At 32.6% G+C, this 22,850-nt stretch overlaps 4 protein-coding genes across 5 annotated transcripts in view; all 4 read right to left on the minus strand.

The window, feature by feature from the left end:
- Nucleotides 1-364: 364 nt before the first annotated feature.
- LOC140449616 (uncharacterized) lies at nt 365-12,725 on the minus strand. 2 transcript variants are annotated; one of them, XM_072542847.1, is made up of 2 exons: nt 12,646-12,725; nt 365-2,326 (listed from the first exon to the last, which is right to left on the minus strand). In XM_072542847.1, exon 2 carries the CDS (start codon nt 2,307-2,309, stop codon nt 693-695), a length of 1,617 nt encoding a protein of 538 aa, XP_072398948.1. In that variant the 5' UTR covers nt 2,310-2,326; nt 12,646-12,725; the 3' UTR covers nt 365-692. The 2 variants fall into 2 exon arrangements, with proteins under 2 accessions (XP_072398948.1, XP_072398947.1); XM_072542846.1 differs by lacking the exon at nt 12,646-12,725 and adding an exon at nt 6,710-6,833.
- LOC140449617 (uncharacterized) overlaps nt 12,417-22,850 on the minus strand; it is a 34,402-nt gene continuing 23,968 nt past the window's right edge. The window contains exon 2 of the mRNA XM_072542848.1: nt 12,417-13,985. Within this exon, the coding sequence (XP_072398949.1) occupies nt 12,691-13,968 (1,278 nt within the window). The 5' untranslated portion in view covers nt 13,969-13,985 and the 3' untranslated portion in view covers nt 12,417-12,690. The remainder of the gene's footprint in view (nt 13,986-22,850) is intronic.
- LOC140450368 (uncharacterized) lies at nt 17,333-19,247 on the minus strand. The gene has a single exon (XM_072543966.1). It carries the CDS (start codon nt 19,138-19,140, stop codon nt 17,608-17,610), a length of 1,533 nt encoding a protein of 510 aa, XP_072400067.1. The 5' UTR covers nt 19,141-19,247; the 3' UTR covers nt 17,333-17,607.
- Nucleotides 19,987-22,850, minus strand: part of LOC140450446 (uncharacterized) — a 78,458-nt gene continuing 75,594 nt past the window's right edge. Inside the window, exon 3 of the mRNA XM_072544087.1 lies at nt 19,987-21,735. Coding sequence (XP_072400188.1) covers nt 20,354-21,735 — 1,382 coding nt within the window. The 3' untranslated portion in view covers nt 19,987-20,353. The remainder of the gene's footprint in view (nt 21,736-22,850) is intronic.

Below are 22,850 nucleotides of genomic sequence, written 5' to 3' on the forward strand. Positions count from 1 at the left end.
AATTTTTTAAATCTATCTGAAAGACAATATTATTCAGTGGAAGAGTTTCTTACCGAATAAATAGGAAATAAAGTATAAAAATAGATACAAGCAACTAAAGTATTTTAAAGGTCATCAAGTTGTTACTGGAGAAAAAGTGTTTTTTCTGCCAAAATCAACGAAGACATCAGAAATTTAAATGAATTGATTAGAGTTTACTTCGTCACACAATGATTAATTTTCGCATAACGGAGAAAATAGCACCAGCAGTTAACCACTTACATAAAAAATACTGAATTACTGAACAATGTGGTTATTTACAAAGAATCAAAATGTTAAAAAAACAAATTCGTTATTTGGGGTTTCATTGAAAAAAAAAACAGAATCTATCGTCGCATTTTAATGGAAAACCACGATGTACAAAAAATTACGACTAAATTATTTACGTAGAATTAAAAGATACTCAGCCGAAAACACGACAATCGTCTTCACGGACGAAGCCTGATTCACACGGAAGTTTTGCGCAAATTCCACCTTTAAATGGTTTTTCACCAGTATGCACTCTCATGTGCGATTTTAAATATAGTTTCATTAAAAACTGTTTATTGCATATTTTACATTGAAATATTTTCACCAGTATGCAACTTCATTTCATGTATTGTTAAACTATTTGCCTCAAACAACTGTTTGGGGCAAATTTTACATTCAAATGGTTATTCATCAGTATGTAATTTCATGTGCGATGTTAAAACGTGTTTCATTGAGAACCGTTTGGTGCAGATTTCACATTCAAACGGTTTTTCACCAGTATGCACTCTCATATGCGTATTTAAAGCTTGTTTCGCTACAAACTGTTTGGCGCAAATCCCACACTTAAATGGTTTTTGACCAGTGTGTAGTGTCATATGCGTATTTAAAGCTTGTTTCGTTGCAAACTGTTTGGCGCAAATTCCACAATTAAATGGTTTTTGACCAGTGTGCAGTGTCATATGCAATTTTAAAGCTTGTTTCGTTGATAACTGTTTGGTGCAAATATCACATTTAAATGGTTTTTTACCAGTATGTACTCTCATATGCATATTTAAAGCTTGTTTTGTTAGAGACTGTTTGGCGCAGATCCCACATTTAAATGCTTTTTGACCAGTGTGCAGTGTCATATGCAATTTTAAAGCATGTTTCGTTGATAACTGTTTGGCGCAAATTCCACATTTAAATGGTTTTTCACCAGTATGCACTCTCATATGTGATTTTAAGTCTCCCTTCGTTGAAAACGGTTTGGTACAAATTTCACATTTAAATGGTTTTTGACCAGTGTGCAGTGTTATATGCAATTTTAAAGCTTGTTTCCTTGAAAACTGTTTACTGCAAATTTCACATTCAAATGGTTTTTCACCAGTGTGCACTCTCATATGTAATTTTAAATCTATCTTCATCGAAAAAAGTTTGGTACAAATTTCACATTCAAATGAATTTTCACCAGTATGCAGTCGTATATGCAATTTTAAATATTGATTCAATGAAAACCGTTTATTGCAAATTTCACATTCAAATGGTTTTTCACCAGTATGCACTGTCTTATGATTATTTAAAGATTTCTTTCTACTATACTGTTTGTTGCAAATTTCACAACTAAATCGTTTTTCACCCATATGCACTATCGTTATATGTCTTTTTAAATAATGCTTTATTGAAAATTGTTTGGTGCAAATTCCACATTCAAATGGTTTTTCATCAGCATGCAATTTCATATGTATTGTTAAATAATCCTTTGTTGAAAATTTTTTTTTGCAAAATTCACATTCAAATGGTTTTTCACCACTATGCATTCTCATATGCAATTTTAAAAGTCGTTTCGCTGAAAACTGTTTGGTGCAAATTTCACATTCAAATGGTTTTTCATCGGTATGCACTGTCATATGCTTTTTTAAATAATCCTTTCGTGAAAATTGTTTGGTACATATTTCACACTCAAATGGTTTTTCAAAAGAATGCGATGTTATGTGAGTTTTTAAACCGTGTTTCGATGAAAAATATTTGCTGCAAATGTCACATCTAAATGGTTTTTCGTCTGCATGTAATTTCATATGTACTGTTAAATAATTGTTTGTATAAAATTGTTTGGTGCAAATTTCACATTCAAATGGTTTTTCATCAGTGTGTATCCTCATATGTTGTTCTAAACGATAATTGTTTGACAATGGTTTCTTGCAAATGATACATATAAAACGTTGTCCTCCAGTGTTCACATTGGTAGTGGAAGTTATAGATTGGTTCAAATTACTGTCACTTCTATCATGATTTGTTAATAGGCTACTGGCATCAGTTTTCATATCTTTACAAGGGGAACCTAAAATTATAATCCTCAGTTAAATAAAGTAAAATGCAACTAAATGAAAAATCAATATTATAATTTGCTTATTGTGTTCAATTTGATTCAGTTTGACAAAGCAAGAATCGAAAGTTCTCTTCCAAGCATTTGAAATATTAAGGTGCCTTTAAGGTTAATAGTAAATAGAGTGGCGCGCAAGCTGTAAGAGCATTATTCTAATATTTATTGGGAAAAAAGGGATTTTGCTATTCTGAACCAGGCGATTTTTAGCGCCGCTTGCCCACAATAGACTGCCTGGGAATGGGGTCCGTTATTTTTTATTTCTTTGGCTTGGCAATATCCTAGGACATATTTAACAGTGTGATTTCTTACTGAAATCAATGTTTTGAGTTCAATCGAATCCAACATGAAGGCAGTAGCTGTTTGCAGCCGCCCACTCTGGAAAGGACGCTACGTATATGCTTCCCTACTATGCCGGTTTTAATATTCTTATTATCAACCTTCATCATCGTTGTAGTTTCATCTGCGGCCCTCGACAAGGGATCCTCACAGAGGGCTACCTGCGGGGCCAGCTGGATTGTTTGTTTATAGGGGTGTTACTTTATCCCTCCTCTTTTTTCCGGGCTTGGAACTGACTGCATCGGTTATAGAGCTACTGAGATCATCCCACAACTAACACAGACTGAATTGCGTTGTAGTTACAGTAAAACAGTAAAGAATATAATAGGAGTAATGAAAGCGAAAATCCGCTACTGAAAGGCACAGGCTTATAATTGCTAGTACTGGCTAATAAGAATGGTTTTGTGAAAGGTTGAAATCATAACCAACACGTGGAGACTGTCACGACGAAATGAAGTCTGAAAACTATAAGAAGTGGTTAATTTGTGAACCAATAGTGTAATCGTTGTTAACAATGCACCATAACTCAATAAAACAGGCGTATAACGCTCCTAAGTTATATATCTAGTAAAAAAGAAGACACGAAAACATTGTTGAAATAGAAATATTTGATTTGATAAAGATTCCGATATCTCAACCGGCACTTTCTATATACTTTTGCCACATGAGTTTACATAGAAAAACTTCCTTCGACATCATGCGTATGTCTGTCAGTAATTTCCCCGATTCAAATTCATAATAGGCAACCTACATTACGCGGCTCAGAGTAGTGGGTCAGGCTCTAGACATTAGTAAGAAACTACACTTGTCACTTATTACAGTACGTTTAGGTACAAGCAACTAAAGTATTTTTGTATATATTTGGGTATCACATGCAGCAACTTAAACGTGATATTGACGATTTATGTAATTTTAATTGTTGTTATTTTGACGTGACAATGTCTTAAATTAGGTTGTGGCTCGGAGTCACTCATGAAAAAGTGTAACGCCCGCTCACGTCTGTTACGATGAGTCACCGAACGAGAGAGAGGCCCGCCGGACCGGCGAATGCCTTGCGTCTCTCTCCCACTCAAATTGATGCTATTTCTCCTATCATCGTCCTATCCTCAACAAAATCACTCAAATAGAAATTAGTTAAGTTTAAGTTTACATGTACAATGTTTTAGTAAACAAAATATATTTCTATAGTTAAAATTTGTGCAATTCTTATTTTCATTCAATTCCTTGTTCCTATTGTGCAATTTAATAATATTCATATCAATAAATATTCTACCGAGAAAAAGACGTTGTCACGTAAAATCTTCGCCCGTAAAACCGACTTTACAGGCAACCGATTTTTTCCTTTTCTTGATGGTTTCGAAAAGTTGGCGTTCTTGGTTTATTCTTCTAAGGACATCTACATTTGTGATTTTCGCTGTCCATGGTATTTTTAGGATACGGCGATAGAGCCACATTTCGAAAGCTTCTAATCTGTTTATATCCCTCGTTTTGAGTGTCCAGCCCTCTACGCCATATAGCAGCACTGACCACACGTAGCACTTAGTCTCAGTTGAAGATCGAAGAGCATAATATTTACATAGAAAATATTGGAGAATCGAAAAATTGTGATAAAATAATAATGCCGCCAGTGGCGTAGAATTTGGAAGGGGTCATTCACTTTCCCGCCTTTGGTCTTCTTCTTCTTTCAGTGCCTATTCGTTCCGAATATTGGCAATCATTCTGGCTATAATTATTTTTTTTTTAGTTTTTGAATGGTTTGTCATTGTTTTGAATGTTTTTGGTTTTGAAAATTTTACAATTTTCGGTGACAATAAAACATATTTCTATTCTATACCTGTCAAAATTCATTTATTCACAGGGTTTTAGTATTGGTTTGTATGTTGCTGATTCTATGTCTTGTGGGGATGAAATTATACAGTAAACTTTTCTTTAACAATTTATTGAACTAATACACAACTAAATACTAATTAAAATTACTTTACTATTACATACTTCGGAAGGTGAGACAGAGAGATTACTAAAACTTTTGTGTGCGGGAGAAATCATGCCGAGAGATATGTACCGCTTGTTCCTAAAAAACTGATACGACTCTTAAAGCGTATTTTCTAGAAAATTAAGCAGTGTATTGAAGGATAAATACTTATTATTTACATACTGTCGCTGTTACTACTAAATCTTAAAATTTGTCAGATAATGTATTCTATTCGGCCTCAAAAATGACTCCACGTGCTAGCAAAGAACTAAAAGCAAGAATTGTAACGAAATTAGAAGATGGTTGGTAACTATCTGCCGTAGCAAACCATTTTAACGTAAGCAGAATAACAGTTTTTAATATTAATAAAAGATGGAGAGAACAAGAAACTCTCGAAAGAAAGCAAGGTTCTGGAAGACCACAAATATCTACTGCTCATGAAGATCGTACGCTTTTGGAGAGATTAGAAGCGAATCCTTTTGAAAATGCGAAAACTGCAAGAATTATTTATGTCACAGTTTCCGGGAAGAAAGACAACAACTTGGCGCAGAATTTAAGCATCGTTTTAGATACCGAACTGCAGTAAAGAAACAAGCTCTCACACCACAACAAAAGCAATCAAGACATATTTCCTTTAAACCATCAGCTACAAAATCAAGATTTTTTGGGACAGAGTAATATTTACAGATGAGAAAAATTTTTCAATTTTTTAAAAAGAGCAAAATTGGGGTGTATAGACCAGATAATATAGATTTAATCATCTATATGTTGATAGACATCGAGCAGTAGGACATTTTAGCGCCAATGTATGGGGATGGATTTCATTTAGAGGAGTGAAAATGGTATGGCGAATTGATGGCAGGTTTGTTGGGCAAATATAATAAACCAAGGGCTCCAAAATAACAACATCGAAACTTTACTTTGGCCCAGCTACAGATGCTGAATGGCTGTGTCACGATATACAACAGGTTTGGGAAGAGCTCTCTGAAGAAGACAATTTCATAGTTCCTTTCACGCGGATGGACCGAAGACTATAAGTTGTTATCAATGTGATGATGGAGATATTACAAAATATTAATTTTATTTTTACATAAAATAGGTACCATAGGTACCTAAATTTAGTATAGTTTTGCTCTTCCAGACTCTAGCTTTCTTTCGAGAGTTTCTTGTTCCCACCATTTTTTATTAATAGAAAAACTGTGGTTCTGCTGTTAAATGTTTTGCTGCCTCTGATAGTGCCCAGTTATCTTTTAATTTGGTTACATTTCTTGCTTTAATATATTTTTAAGTCGCTTGTTTTATTCCTTAAAAATAATAACAACTCTTTTATGTTAAACCTATTTTATGTAAAAACTATTAGGTATTTATATACTCTTTATAAAATGCAGTAATTCAAAATAATATTAAAATTTAGACCTTAATAATTATTACAATTTATAAATTAACATATATAATTAATTGTTTGTTTATTTTATTATTTGTCTGTCATAATAAATATAATATAATGTCAGATCAATCAAATATACTGATCAAAATGAACAAATCTTACTAAGAGTCGTATCAGTATTTTAGGAACCAGCTGTACATCATTGAGTTCCTTTTTTTGAGACAAAAGGAAGCGAGGAAGCGGAAATCGGAAGTGATTTTTTTTAAGGAAGCGGAAAGTATCTGATGATAAGGAATGCCTTTTTACAACATAAGGTTACAAATTTATATTTAGTTTTCCAAAAGTGCTTTTAAAATAGAACTATGTGATTGTGAATACCTACTGTCTTAAGGCTATTTTGCATGTGAAAAAATTTCACCAGTACTGTATTATGTTTCGTGCTTATTTCACATGCAAAACGGTTTTCTTCTGTTTTTACGTTTGCAGGGGATCAAGACAATCGTCTTCACGGATGAAATCTGATTCACACGGATGTATGCACATGCAATTTTAAATATAGTTTCATTAAAAACATTTATTGAAAATTTTACATTGAAATATTTTCACCAGTATGCAATTTCATTACATGTATTTTTAAACTAACCTTTGTTAAAAACTGTTTTGGACAAATTTTACATTCAAATGGTTTTTCACCAGTGTGTAGTGCCATATGCCTTTTTAAAGCTTGTTTCGTTGAAAACTGTTTGGTGCAAATATCACATTCAAATGGTTTTTCACCAGTATGCACTCTCATATGCGAATTTAAATATAGTTTCATTAAAAACTGTTTGTTGCAAATTCCACATTTAAATGGTTTTTTACCAGTATGTAGTGTCATATGCGATTTTAAAACATGTTTCGTTGAAAACCGTTTGGTGCAAATTTCACACTCAAATGGTTTTTCACCAGTGTGCAGTGCCATATGCCTTTTTAAAGCTTGTTTCGTTGAAAACTGTTTGGTGCAAATATTACATTCAAATGGTTTTTCACCAGTATGCACTCTCATATGTGATTTTAAGTCTTTCTTCGTCGAAAACGGCTTGGTACAAATTTCACATTCAAATGGCTTTTCACCAGTATGCACTTTCATATGCAATTTTAAATATGGTTTCACTGAAAACTGTTTATTGCAAATTTCACATTCAAATGGTTTTTCACCAGTGTGTACTCTCATATGCAATTTTAAATCTTTCTTCGTCGAAAACAGTTTGGTACAAATTTCACATTCAAATGGCTTTTCACCAGTATGCAGTCTTATATGCAATTTTAAATATTGTTTAATTGAAAACCGTTTATTACAAATTGCACATTTAAATTGTTTTTCATCAGCATGCAATTTCATATGTATTGTTAAATAATCCTTTGTTGAAAATTTTTTTTTGCAAAATTCACATTCAAATGGTTTTTCACCAGTATGCACTCTCATATGCGATTTTAAAAGCCGTTTCATTGAAAACTGTTTGGTGCAAATTTCACATTCGAATGGTTTTTCATCGGTATGCACTGTCATATGTTGTTTTAGATAATCCTTTAGTTAAAATTTTTTGGTACATATTTCACACTCAAATGGTTTTTCAAAAGTATGCGATGTTATGTGACTTTTTAAACGTTGTTTCGATGAAAAATGTTTGCTGCAAATGTCACATCTAAATGGTTTTTCGTCAGCATGCAATTTCATATGTACTGTTAAATATTTGTTTGTTGAAAATTGTTTGGTGCAAATTTCACATTTAAATGGTTTTTCATCAGCATGCAATTTCATATGTATTGTTAAATAATCCTTTGTCGAAAATTTTTTTTTGCAAAATTCACATTCATATGTTTTTTCACCAGAATGCACTCTGATATGTGATTTTAAATACCGTTTAATTGGAAACTGTTTATTGCAAATTCCACACTCAAATAGTTTTTCACCAGTATGCAGTGTCATATGCAATTGTAAACCACGTTTCGTTGACAACTGCTTGGTACACATTTGACATTTAAATGGTTTTTCATTAGTGTGTATCCTCATATGTTGTTCTAAACGATAATTGTTTGACAATGGTTTCTTGCAAATGATACATATAAAACGTTGTCCTCCAGTGTTCACATTGGTAGTGGAAGTTATAGATTCGATCAAATTACTGTCACTTCTATCATTATTTGTTAATAGGCTATTGGCATCAGTTTTCATATCTTTACAAGGGGAACCTAAAATTATAATCCTCGGTTAAATAAATTAAAATGCAACTAAATGAAAAATCAACATTATAATTTGCTTATTGTGTTCAATTTGATTCAGTTTGGCAAAACAAGAATCGAAAGTTCTCTTCCAAGCTTTTAAAGCAAATACTAAGATGCCCTTTAAGGTTAATAGTAAATAGAGTGACGCGTAAGCTGTAAGAGCATTATTACAAGATTTATTGGGAAAAAAAGGGATTTTGCTATTGAACCAGGGGATTTTTAGCGCCGTTTTCCCACAATGGAATGCCTCGGAATGGCGTCCGTGATTTTGTATTTCTTTGCCATAGCAATATCCTAGGATATAGTTAACAGTGTGATTTCTTTTTGAAATCATTGTTTTGAGTTCAATCGAATTTAACATGAAGGCAGTAGCTGTTTGCAGCGGCCCACTCTGGGTACGTATATGCTTCTCTACTATGTCGTTTTTAATATTCTTATTATCCGCCTTCATCATCGTTGTAGTTTCATCTGCAGCCCTACATAAGGGACCCCCACAGAGGGCTATCCTTCCTGCATATTTTGCACGTGCAAAGTTTTTCACCAGAAGTACGCTCATATAATTAGCTAGGGTTCTGTTTACTGAAAACTGTTTATAGCAAATATTTGTCTGAAAATCGTTTAATACAGATTCCACATGCGAAACGTTTTTCACCAGTATGCAATATTTTATGGCTTCGTAAAGTTCTCTGTTTATTGCAAATTTTACACGTGAAAGGTCTTTCTCCAGTGTGCGTGTTCAGATGAAGTTTCAAGCTCAATTTATGTGAAAACTCTTTGCTAGATATACAGCATGTGAAAGGTTTTTCACCAATATGCACTCTCAGTTAGATGCGTGTTTGTTAAAAGTTGGCGCAAATTTCACATGCAAAAGGGTTTTCACCAGTGTGTACTTTCATATATACTTCTAAGTGATTTTTTCACTCAACACAATTGCTCAGTTTTTGTGATCATTTTTTCTTACAAATGATGCATATAAAATACTTTCTTCTGTCTTTACATTTGTAGTGGAAGTTAAATATTGGTTTAAATTATTTTTATATCTAGCATGATCTGCTAATGGGGTGATTGCATCAGTTTGCATATTTACAAGAGACACCTAAAAGTATAAGTATCTATTTAATCAGTATAATGTACGCTAGCCTAAAATAATGAAGAGATGTGAGTTCTGGGTGCGCAGTGGAAAAATACCAAAAAGTGGGGACATTTTGCCGATTACTTTTGGCAGTGTTGTAACGTTATGATATAAATATGATAATAGACAATTCTTATTAATTCATTTAAGTAAAGTGTAGAAACGCGCTGTAATGATACCTCTTTATGCAGGTACCACTGTGAGTCTTTCAACTATAAAAATAATTGTTGGTAAAGGTCATCAAGTTAATTCTGGAGAAAAAGTGTTTTCTCTGCCAAAATCAACAAAGACATCAAAAATTTAAATGAATGCATTTGATTAGAGTTTACTTCGTCACACTATGATTAATTTTCGCATAACGGAGAAAATAGCACCAGCAGTTAACCACTTACATAAAAAATACTGAATTACTGAACAATGTGGTTATTTACAAAGAACTAAAACGTTAACAAAACAAATTCGTTATTTGGGGTTTCGTTGAAAAAAAAAAAAACAGAATCTATCGTCGCATTTTAATCGAAAAGCACGATGTACAAAAAATTACGAGTAAATTATTTCTTCTTCTTCTTAAAGTGCCCTCTCCTCAATGGAGGTTGGCTACTACAATTTTAAAATCTTCTCTATCTTCAGCTGTTCTTATTAGCTGTTCAAAATTTAGCCCTGTCCATTGTCGGATGTTTCTGAGCCACGATAGTCTTTTCCTTCCTAGGCCTCTCTTTCCCTCGATTTTTCCTTTCACTATAAGTTGGGCATATTGGTACTTATTATTTCTCAGTATGTGGCCTAGGTATGATGTTTTTCTAACTTTTACTGTGTTAAAAAGTTCTCTTTCCTTGCCTATTCTATGCAGCACTTCTTCGTTTGAGGTATGCGATGTCCATGAAATTTTGAGCATTCTCCGGTAGATCCACATTTCAAAGGCCTCCAATTTATTTACGGTTGATGTTTTTAGGGTCCACGTTTCAACTGCATATAGAAGAGTCGACCAGACGTAGCATTTTGATAAACGTAGTCGAATTTCGAGTTTTATTCGAGAATCACAAAGCAGTTTTTTTATTTTTTCGAAAGATTTTCTGGCCTGTTCTATTCTCGATCTTATTTCTAGATCAGGATTTAGGCTGCTATCGATCCAACATCCCAGGTACTTAAATCTATTGACCTGTTCTAAAATGTGCCCATTTATTGTGCAAGGTTGAGGTACGTTTTGATTTTTTCGGATTGACATCACTTTGGTTTTTTTAATGTTTATTTTCATACCAAATTGCTCACAGGTCGAGTTGGTCTTGTCGATGAGTCGTTGTAGACCTACGTCGGAATCCGCAATTAGCACTGTATCATCGGCGTATCTGATACTGTTGATATTTACGCCATTCACCTTGACTCCATCCTTGGAATCCTCCAATGCTTCTTTAAATAGAAACTCGGAGTAAAGATTAAACAGCAGAGGCGACAGAACACATCCTTGTCTAACTCCCCTCCTAATTTCTACTTCTGCGGATGTGGAACCTTCGATCCTAACTCTGGCGTTTTGGTTCCAGTACAAGTTTTTTAAGATATTGATGTCTTTTCCATCTAAACCGACTTCTTGCAAACGTTCTAATAGTAGGTCGTGTCTTACTCTATCAAATGCTTTTTCGAAGTCTATAAAGCATATAAATATATCTTTCTGTTGGTCGTAGCATTTTTGGGCGAGAACTAGTAAACTGAACAGGGCTTCTCTCGTTCCCATGCCGGCTCTGAATCCAAACTGATCGTCTCCGATGATTGTTTCGCACTTTCTATAGATACGATTATGTACGATTTTTAGTAGGACTTTTACTGCATGACTCATAAGGCTTATCAGACGGAACTCATTGCAGTGTTGTGGGTTTGGCTTTTTTGGTAGTGGGATGAATATTGACTCCAGCCAATCTTGGGGTATTTTACCTGTATCATAAATGCGATTGAATAAAAGGACAAATATTTCGATATTTTCTTCGCTGATTAATTTTAACGTTTCTGGGTATATTCCGTCTGGACCTGGGCTTTTATTTGTTTTAAGATGATTAATTGCATTTATGATTTCAGATTTCAGAATTGTTGGCCCTTCGTTGTTATTTTCCAATCTTGGTTCTTCTCGTATGTCGTGAAAAAGAATTTTAATATAGTTTTCCCATTCTTTCAGTTTGTCTTCCGTTGATTCTAGCAGTTTGCCATCCGTGTTCAGCATGGTGTGAAAAGTCGTTCTCTTGGTAGTCGATGTAAACTCTTTTACCTTTTTATGTAAATTAAAAAAATCGTGCCTTTTTTGTAGTTCTTCTATTTCCACGCATTTTGTTTCCAGCCATTTCTCTTTTGCTTCGGTTATTTTTTTTCGAATTATTCTATTTAGTCTTTTGTATTCTCCGTCCTTGTCATTTTTTCCTTTGGATTCTCTTCGTTTGTTCATTAATTGTAAAATCTCTTCTGTCATCCATTCCTGTTTGTTATTTCTAGGTGTTACTTTTAGATGTTTTTCCGTTACATTGTTCATTTGTTCTTTAATAGTTTTCCACAGAACGTTTATGTCATCGTACTCGCTAATTCTATTGTGGTCGATATTTCCTAAATTTTTGTTTAATTCTTTATTTACTGTCTGATATATGGTGTCGTTTTTCAATAATTGGATGTCTAATAGTTGGTGTTGAGGTTTTTGTTTCTTTATTAGTTTCCATCTTGCGCGAACTTTTGCAACAACAGGATTATGATCGGAATTGATGTCAGTTCCAGGATATGTTTTTGCACTGATGATTGCATTGTGATATCTTTTGTTGACCAATATGTAATCTATTTGGTTACGGATTACTCTGTTTTCATTGTGTTGTGGTGAAGTCCAAGTGTACAATCTGCGAGGGTGTAATTTAAACCATGTATTTGTCGCTACCATGTTGTGTTGTTGGCAGAATTCTGTCATTCTCTCTCCCCTGTCGTAAATTATTTACGTAGAATTAAAAGATACCCAGCCGAAAACACGACAATCGTCTTCACGGACGAAACCTGATTCACACGGAAGTTTTGCGCAAATTCCACCTTTAAATGGTTTTTTACCAGTATGCACTCCCATATGCGATTTTAAATATAGTTTCATTAAAAAGTGTTTATTGCAAATTTTACATTGAAATATTTTCACCAGTATGAAATTTCATATGTATTGTTAAACTAACCTTTGTTAACAACTGTTTGGGGCAAATTTTACATTCTAATGGTTATTAATCGGTATGCAGTTTCATGTGCGATGTTAAAACTTGTTTCGTTGAGAATCGTTTGGTACAAATATCACATTCAAATGGTTTTTCACCAGTATGCACTCTCATATGCCTATTTAAAGGTTGTTTCGTTGAAAACTGTTTGGTGCAAATATCACATTCAAAGGGTTTTTCACCAGTATGCACTCTCATATGTGTTTTTAACAATATGTTCCTCGAAAACGGTTTGGTACAAATTTCACATTCAAATGGCTTCTTACCAGTATGCACTCTCATATGCGATTTTAAATATGGTTTCATTGAAAACTGTTTATTGCAAATTGCACATTCAAATGGTTTTTCACCAGTGTGCACTCTCAAATGTACTTTTAAATCTTTCTTCATCCAAAACTGTTTGGTGCAAACTTCACATTCAAATGGTTTTTTACCATTATGCACTCTCATATGTGATTTTAAATTTTCCTTTGTTGAAAATTGCTTGGTGCAAATTTCACATTTAAATGGTTTTTCACCAGTATGCACTCTCATATGCGGTTTTAAATTATCATTTGTTGAAAATTGCTTGGTACAAATTTCACATTTAAATGGTTTTTCACCAGTATGCACTGTCATATGACGATTTAAAGATTGCTTTCTATTATATTGTTGGTTGCAAATTTCACAACTAAATCGTTTTTCACCAACATGCACTATCATTATATGTCTTTTTAAATAATCTTTTACTGAAAATTGTTTGTTGCAAATTCCACATTCATATGGTTTTCCATCAGCATGCAATTTCATATGTACTGTTAAATAATTGTTTGTTGAAAATTGTTTGGTGCAAATTTCACATTCAAATGGTTTTTCATCGGTATGCACTGTCATATGTTGTTTTAAATAATGCTTTGTTGAAAATTGTCTGGTACATATTTCACACTCAAATGGTTTTTCAAAAGTATGCGATGCTATGTGAGTTTTTAAACTTTGTTTCGATGAAAAATATTTGCTGCAAATGTCACATCTAAATGGTTTTTCGTCAGCATGCAATTTCATATGTACTGTTAAATAACTGTTTATTGAAAATTGTTTGGTGCAAATTTCGCATTCAAATGGTTTTTCATTAGTGTGTATCCTCATATGTTGTTCGAAACAATAATTGTTTGACAATGGTTTCTTGGAAATGATACATATAAAATGTTGTCCTCCAGTGTTCACATTGGTAGTGGAAGTTATATGTTGGTTTAAATTACTGTCACTTCTATCATGATTTTTTAATAGGCTACTGGCATCAATTTTCATATCTTTACAAGGGGAACCTAAAATTATAATCCTCAGTTAAATAAAGTAAAATGCAACTAAATGAAAAATCAATACTATAATTTGCTTATTGTGTTCAATTTGATTCAGTGAAAGTTCTCTTCCAAACTTCTAAAGCAAATATTAAGGTGCCCTTTAAGGTTAATAGTAAATAGAGTGACGCGTAAGCTGTAAGAGCATTATTCTAAGATTTATTGGGAAAAAAGGAATTTTGCTATTTTGAACCAGGGGATTTTTAGCGCTGCTTGCCAACAATGGACTGCCTGGGAATGGGGTCCGTGATTTTTTATTTCTTTGGCTTAGCAATATCCTAAGACATAGTTAACAGTGTGATTTCTTACTGAAATCACTGTTTTGAGTTCAATCGAATCTAACATGAAGGCAGTAGCTGTTTGCAGCCGCCCACTCTGGAAAGGACGCTACGTATATGCTTCTTTACTTTGCCATTTTTAATGGGATCCTCACAGAGGGCTATCTGCGGGGCCTGCTGGATGATTGTTTATAGGGGTGTTACTCTATCCCTCCTCTTTTTTCCGGGCTTGGGACCGACTGCATCGGTTATAGAGCTACTGCGATCACCCCACAACTAACACAGATAGAGTTGGGTTGTAGTTACAGTAAAAAATATAATAGGAGTAATGAAAGCGCAGAAGGCCTTCGAAAATTCGGTTCTGAGAGGCACAGGCTTATAATTAATGGTACTGGCTAATAAGAATGGTTTTGTGAAAGGTTGAAATCATAACCAACAAGTGGAGACTATCATGACGAAATGAATTCTGAAAACTATAAGAAGTGGTTAATTTGTGAACCAATAGTGTAATCGTTGTCAACAACGCACCATAACTCATCAAATAGGCGGATAAAGCTCCTAAGTTAGGTATCTAGTAAAAAAGAAAAGATGAAAACATTGTTAAGAGATAGAAATATTTGATTTGATAAAGATTCCGATATCTGATATATAGAAAGATATACTGAATAAATACTAAATTATTAAGTACGATTACGGAGTTCTACCAAGTTATTAAAGACAAAACCGGTTGAAAATTTCAAATTTTAATTACCTAATGCAATTTCCCGCTTACGACAGAAACACAAGCCTACCTAATCGAAAACTGATCAAGCAGCGAAACAATATGTCTAAATCCTTGACACAGTTTGGTAGATATAAATTGAACATTTTGAGTTTAAAAGGAATCAGTGCTATATTTAGATTTATCGGTGCCAGATGTATGGATATACCCTAATGTTTGTTATGAGTAATGTAGTTATAGTAGAACTAAACGTATTCTTTAAAATATGTTGAATGTGTCATCGGAAGAATAAATTAAAAGGAGTTCTACCATCACGCACGTTCGGATGTCTCCACACACTAGTTCTATAAACACAAAAAGTCAAAGCCAGGCTGGGTGAAGGAAATATGTTCTTTTAGGTCGTAGAAATCGTAATAATAAAAAAATAGTCATTCGTGTTTACTATACAGTGTGACCCATTTAGATTGGAAACACCTCTATAAAATTTGAAGTTGTTAACCGATTTAAATTTTTTTTTTTTAATGTCATGTAATAAAAGGTCTATTGCGGGACAAAATATGAAATATTTAGTTAAATTTCGCAAAAGAATACATTTGTCGTAGCGTTTATGAATATTTCTAATTACATTTCTTAGTTGTTGGGGAGTAATTTCTGCACATGCCTGTCGAATTCTTGCACGAAGTTCGTTTATGTCTCTTGCACGGGTTTGGTAAACTTTTTGTTTGATAACTCCCCAGAGAAAGAAGTCTAAAATTGTGAGATCTACGGACTACCCCAGCCTATCCAACGGTTCGGAAAATTTTCATTTAGCCAATGCTTCACGGTTCTGGCATAATGAACAGAACACCCATGTAACTGGATATAAAAATTTAATCGTTCATTAATTGGGAGCTCATGAATAGCATCCCACAAGCCGGTGTTTAAAAATTCTAAAAAGTTCTGTGAGTTCAAGTTTTCTTGAAAAAAGAAAGGACCAATAACTCGCTCGTTCAGTATACCACACCAGACATTGATTTTTTGAGTTTTTTGAGAATACTGGCTTTTACAGTTTATTACCCAATGGGGATTATCTGCTGTCCAATACCGACAATTCTGTGATGATACTACTCCATTTGTAGTGAAAGTGGCTTCGTTGGTAAACAACACGTTTTTTAGAAAATTTATATTGTTTAAATATTCCCCTTGGGCCCATAAACAATATTCTAAACGTTTTGCTTCGTCGCCTTCTTGTAATGTGTGTAAGAATTTTGGTTTGAAAGGTTTAATATTATTTACCTTAAGACATCGCCGAATACTCTCTCGAGGCACATTCAAATATAAACTGGCATTAGGGTTATTTCTGAAATGATCTAAAATGATTTGATCATTTCCTCTTCTTCTTTGTAACGGGTTATTTTTTAAAATTAGTTTTGATACTGCACCATATTAATTAAATATTCTATTTATTTTGTTTACCGTACCGCAGCTAATATTAGGACGATCCACATGTCTGTCATTAAATATTGTACAAACTGCCCTGGCACTTCTATCTTTATCTCCCAAAAGATGTATAATTTCAATTTTTTCTCTCAAACTTAATCTTGCAGCCATGACACAAAATATTATTAAAAGAATTTGAAGTAAATATTGTTGCAGATATTATGCATAAATTTATGTTAGCACTGAAATTTGTGTGACACAAATAATGTCAAACAGTAATATCGTTGTCATGGCAACTGAGATTTAAGTTGTAGCACGTAAAGTTAACAATAATGTAAGTGCGTTACTTGCATTAAATTTTTATGCTATTTTAAACATTTTTTTGTCTAGTAGTGGTTTATTATTAAAATTATTTGAATAATTCTTTTCTTAGCTTAGGTTCTTTTTTGACTCGTAGCTTAGTGAGTTTTAAAATTTTAAGTTGTCATAAGTTTGTTATTAATAAATATATCTTAATGAAATTTTTGCCACAGCTATTTAAAGCCACTCTAAATCCAGTGGCGTAGACATTTTTTTAATAAAAAAATCGCTAATACAAATTCTCCATTTTCGACGAAGAAAAAGTTGTCCTGTGGTCTGTGAACTGTGTTTGTCATTTGTCATCTTCGTTTTAGTTAATGTCATATGTAATTGTCATGTTATTCATTCAAACAAAACAATGCTAATTTCTTGTATATTAAAACCTAGTTTATAAAGGTTTTGCATTTCATTACAAAAGTATCGTAGACTGCCCTGAAAATTTAACTAAATATTTCATATTTTGTCTCGCAATAGACCTTTTATTACATGACATTAAAAAAAAAATTGGTTAAAATCGGTTAACAACTTCAAATTTTATAGAGGTGTTTCCGATCTAAATGGGTCACACTGTATATTAATTTTAGGGAATCAAATTGAAACTTTTTTTATAGAGTCGGCACATAAATATAAACACAATTAAAGGGGTCAATGAAGTATATTTCGGAGAGTTACATTTTATCTAAATATTTTGGCGTTGACGCTCCAGACGTATTCACTCTTCAAAGCTGAATCTCCATAAGTGTCAATTCGGAACTGTTATTAATTCAAAGGATGGTCTTATGCTACAGAATGTAAATGCAAGTTTTCATAGCTACGCACTAGTATGAGTTTGCATATGTACTTTTAAACCAGAATTATATGCAAATTTTTTGGAGCATATTTTGCATGTGAAATTTTTTTCACCTGTATGCACTCTCATATGTGATTTTAAATTCTCCTTTTGTGAAAATTTTTTGGTGCAAATTTCACATTCAAATGGTTTTTCACCAGTATGTACTCTCATATGAGATTTTAAATATATTTTTAATGAAAACTGCTTATTGCAAACTTCACATTCAAATGGTTTTTCACCAGTATGCACTCTCATATGCGATTTCAAAATGGGTTCCGTTGGGAACTGTTTGGCGCAAATTCCACATTTAAATGGTTTTTGACCCGTATGCAGTGTCATATGCAATTTTAAAGCTTGTTTCGTTGAAAACTGTTTGGTGCAAACTTCACATTCAAATGGTTTTTCACCAGTATGCACTCTCATATGCGATTTCAAAATGGGTTCCGTTGGGAACTGTTTGGCGCAAATTCTACATTTAAATGGTTTTTGACCCGTATGCAGTGCCATATGGAATTTTAAAGCTTGTTTCGTTGACAAACGTTTGGTGCAAATTTCACATTCAAATGGTTTTTCACCAGTACGCACTCTCATATGCGATTTCAAATGGGGTTCCGTTGGGAACTGTTTTGCGCAAATTTCACATTTACATGGTTTTTGACCCGTATGCAGTGTCATATGCAATTTTAAAGCATGTTTCGTTGACAAACGTTTGGTGCAAATTTCACACTCAAATGGTTTTTCACCAGTATGCATTCTCATATGCGATTTTAAAACGTGTCCCGTTGAAAACTGTTTGGTGCAAATTCCACATTTAAATGGTTTTTCATCGGTATGCAGAGTCATATGCGATTTTAAAACTTGTTTCGTTGTAAACTGTTTGGTGCAAATTTCACATTCAAATGGCTTTTCACCAGTATGCACTCTCATATGCGATTTCAGAACATAGGCCGTTGAAACCTGTTTGGTGCAAATTTCACATTCAAATGGTTTTTCACCAGTATGCACTCTCATATGCGATTTCAAAAGAGGTTCCGTTGGGAACTGTTTGGCGCAAATTCCACATTTAAATGGTTTTTGGCCCGTATGCAGTGTCATATGCGATTTTAAAACTTGTTTCGTTGAAAACTGTTTGGCGCAAATTTCACATTCAAATGGCTTTTCACCAGTATGCACTCTCATGTGTGATTTTAAATTCTCCTTTTTTGAAAATTGTTTGGGGCAAATTTCACATTCAAATAATTTTTCACCAGTATGCAGTGTCATATGCAATTGTAAACCACGTTTCGTTGACAACCGCTTGGTACACATTTCACATTTAAATGGTTTTTCATTAGTGTGTATCCTCATATGTTGTTCTAAACAATAATTGTTTGACAATGCTTTCTTGCAAATGATACATATAAAACGTTGTCCTCCAGTGTTCATGTTGGTAGTGGAATTGGTTATATATTGGATCAAATTACTGTCACTTCTATCATGATTTGTTAATATGCTGTTGGCATCAGTTTTCATATCTTTACAAGAGAGACCTAAAATTATAATCCTCTGTTAAATAAATAAAATGCAACTAAATGAAAAATAAATATTATAATTTGCTTATTCTGCTTGTCTTTCAGAAATGAAACCACGGCGCAACCTATCCAAAACTACTACTATCTCTGTAGAGGTGACGAATTGTTTTTAGTTATTACTTATAAATTATACTAATTAAACTAATTATAATAAATTAATTAAATAATTAAAGTATTCATAAAAAATGTTATAAGTAACGTAGATTAGTTTCTCGATTAATTTTTCAGTCATTATTGAATATTTTGAATAGTTTACAAAATAACAATTAAAACATCCACTTCCAATTAAATAGAAATAATGAATACACAGAATAAAAAAATCCTAATAAACAATTTCTAAGTTTTTTATAACACTTTCGAGTTAATTAATCATATTGTTCATTTAAAATATAAATTTGTTATTAATGCTCAATGGTGGTATCACGTAAAGTTAATAATAATGTAAAGGCGTTACTTGCACTAACTTTTTATGCTATTTTAAACATTTTTATGTCTAGTAGTGGTTTATTATTAAAATTATTTGAAAAATAATTAGTTTTATGGTTATCTGTTGATACAGGGTGTTCTTTTTTGACTCGTAGCTTAGTGAGTTTTAAAATTTTAAGTTGTCATAAGTTTGTAATTAATAAATATATCTTAATGAAATTTTTGTCACAGCTATTTGAAGCCACTCTAAATCCAGTGGCGTAGACAATTTTTTAAATAAAAAAATCGCTAATATAAATTCTCCATTTTCGACGAAGAAAAAGTATCGTAGACTGCCCTGAAAATTTAACTAAATATTTCATATTTTGTCCCGCATTAGACCTTTTATTACATGACATTAAAAAAAATTTGGTTAAAATCGGTTAACAACTTCAAATTTTATAGAGGTGTTTCCAATCTAACTACACGGTATATTAATTTGATAAGTAAACGTATTTACAGGCATTCAAATTGAAACTTTTTTTATAGAGTCGGCACATAAATATAAACACAATTAAAGGGGTCAATGAAATATATTTCAGAGAGTTACATTTTATCTAAATATTTTGGCGTTGGCGCTCCAGACGTATTCACTCTTCAAAGCTGAATCTCAATATGTGTCTATTCGGAACTGTTATTAATTCAACCGATTTTCTTATGCTACAGAATGTAAGTGTAAGTTTTCATAGCTACTCACTAGTATGAGTTTGTATATGTACTTTTAAACCAGAATTATATGCAAATTTTTTGGAGCATATTTTGCATGTGAAATTTTTTTCACCTGTATGCACTCTCATATGTGATTTTAAATTCTCCTTTATTGAAAATTTTTTGGTGCAAATTTCACATTCAAATGGTTTTTCACCCGTATGCACTCTCATATGCGATTTTAAATATATTTTTATTGAAAACTGCTTATTGCAAACTTCACATTCAAATGGTTTTTCACCAGTATGCAGTGTCATATGCGATTTTAAAACTTGTTTCGTTGAAAACTGTTTGGTGCAAACTTCACATTCAAATGGTTTTTCACCAGAATGCACTCTCATATGCGAATTTAAATATAGTTTCATTGAAAATTGTTTATTGCAAATTCCACATTCAAATGGTTTTTCGCCAGTATGCAGTGTCATATGCAATTTTAAAACATGTTTCGTTGAAAAACGTTTGGTGCAAATTTCACACTCAAATGGCTTTTCACCAGTATGCATTCTCATATGCGATTTTAAAACGTGTCCCGTTGAAAACTGTTTGGTGCAAATTCCACATTTAAATGGTTTTTCATCGGTATGCAGAGTCATATGCGATTTTAAAACTTGTTTCGTTGTAAACTGTTTGGTGCAAATTTCACATTCAAATGATTTTTCACCAGTATGCACTCTCATATGCGATTTCAGAACATAGGCCGTTGAAAACTGTTTGGTGCAAATTTCACATTCAAATGGTTTTTCATCGGTATGCAGTTTCATGTGCGATTTTAAAACATGTTTCGTTGAAAACTGTTTGGTGCAAATTTCACATTCAAATTGTTTTTCACCAGTATGCACTCTCATATGCGATTTCAAAATGGGTTCCGTTGGGAACTGTTTGGCGCAAATTCCACATTTAAATGGTTTTTGACCCGTATGCAGTGTCATATGCAATTTTAAAGCTTGTTTCGTTGAAAACTGTTTGGTGCAAATTTCACATTCAAATGGCTTTTCACCAGTATGCACTCTCATATGTGATTTTAAATTCTCCTTTGTTGAAAATTGTTTGGGGCAAATTTCACATTCAAATAATTTTTCACTAGTATGCAGTGTCATATGCGATTTTAAAACTTGTTTCCTTGAGAGCTGTTTGGTGCAAATTTCACACTCAAAAAGTTTTTCCCCGGTTTGTATTTTCATATGTAGTTCTAAACGATAATTGTTTGACAATGGTTTCTTGCAAATGCTACATATAAAACGTTGTCCTCCAGTGTTCATGTTGGTAGTGGAATTGGTTATATATTGGATCAAATTACTGTCACTTCTATCATGATTTGTTAATACGCTATTGGCATCAGTTTTCATATCTTTACAAGAGAGACCTAAAATTATAATCCTCTGTTAAATAAATAAAATGCAACTAAATGAAAAATAAATATTATAATTTGCTTATTCTGCTTGTCTTTCAGAAATGAAACCACCGGCGCAACCTATCTACAAAAACTACTACTATCTCTGTAGAGGTGACGATTTGTTTTTAGTTATTACCGCCCATGGAGGAACCACGACAAGTGTCATTAGACAAGTGTCAAATAAGAGACTTTAGATTATTTTTGTAATGTACCCATCGAGTTAGAATCCATTGTTGTTGTTTTTAGAATATTTTTAGTTTTAATAGTTTTATAGTAACTGTAATATTATATTGTGATAGTACATAATAATAGTTTCTTGTTCTCAACGTAGTTGCAGTAGCAGTAGCAATGTTGATAAAAAATCTTCAAGAATAACATTTGACAAGTTAGTATACAAAAATGTAAACAAAATAATGGCCCGTACTTCAAAGAATAAATTAATAGTATTCATAAAAAATCTTATAAGTAACGTAGATTAGTTTCTCGATTAATTTTTCAGCCATTATTGAATATTTTGAAAAGTTTACAAAATAACAATTAAAACATCCACTTCCAATTAAATAGAAATAATGAATAAACAGAATAAAAAAATCCAAATAAACAATTTCTAAGCTTTTTATAATACTTTCGAGTTCATTAATCATATTTTTTATTTAAAATATAAATTTGTTATTAATGCTCAATGGTGCATATAATTGTATTTTTAGGTTTCATCTCAAATCAACCAAAAGCGGAAAGTTTTATGATCAGAGATACTACCGACTCCAGTCTAGTGATTTATCGTCTTATAATTTTAGTAATTTTTTTCCTTTGACGATGGACAATTGATAATATAAGTACGGTGATAAAAAGCTAAAGAATAATTGAAGGGGTGAGTGGATGAAGGAAGTAAGTAACAAAAGTAAGTTTTTGAGAAATTTAACTCCAAAGTTTTATTGCTGGAACTTTTTTATTAATCGATTTTTTAAACCGATTTTTTTTATTCTCACAGGTAGGATATGTATAAATTTTATTGTAAAAACAAAAATCCCCCCGATTTTTAAAAACTTATTTGAAAAATATATATTTGTACTTACCTCTTTTAT

Source organism: Diabrotica undecimpunctata, chromosome 9 (genome assembly GCF_040954645.1).
Source record: "Diabrotica undecimpunctata isolate CICGRU chromosome 9, icDiaUnde3, whole genome shotgun sequence".
Taxonomy (NCBI): Eukaryota; Metazoa; Arthropoda; class Insecta; order Coleoptera; family Chrysomelidae; genus Diabrotica; species Diabrotica undecimpunctata.

Excerpts from the sequence above, each read along its gene's own strand:
- LOC140450368 (XM_072543966.1), bottom strand. The coding sequence starts at position 19,140 with ATGAAAACTGATGCCAACAGCATATTAACAAATCATGATAGAAGTGAC.
- LOC140449616 (XM_072542847.1), bottom strand. The coding sequence starts at position 2,309 with ATGAAAACTGATGCCAGTAGCCTATTAACAAATCATGATAGAAGTGAC.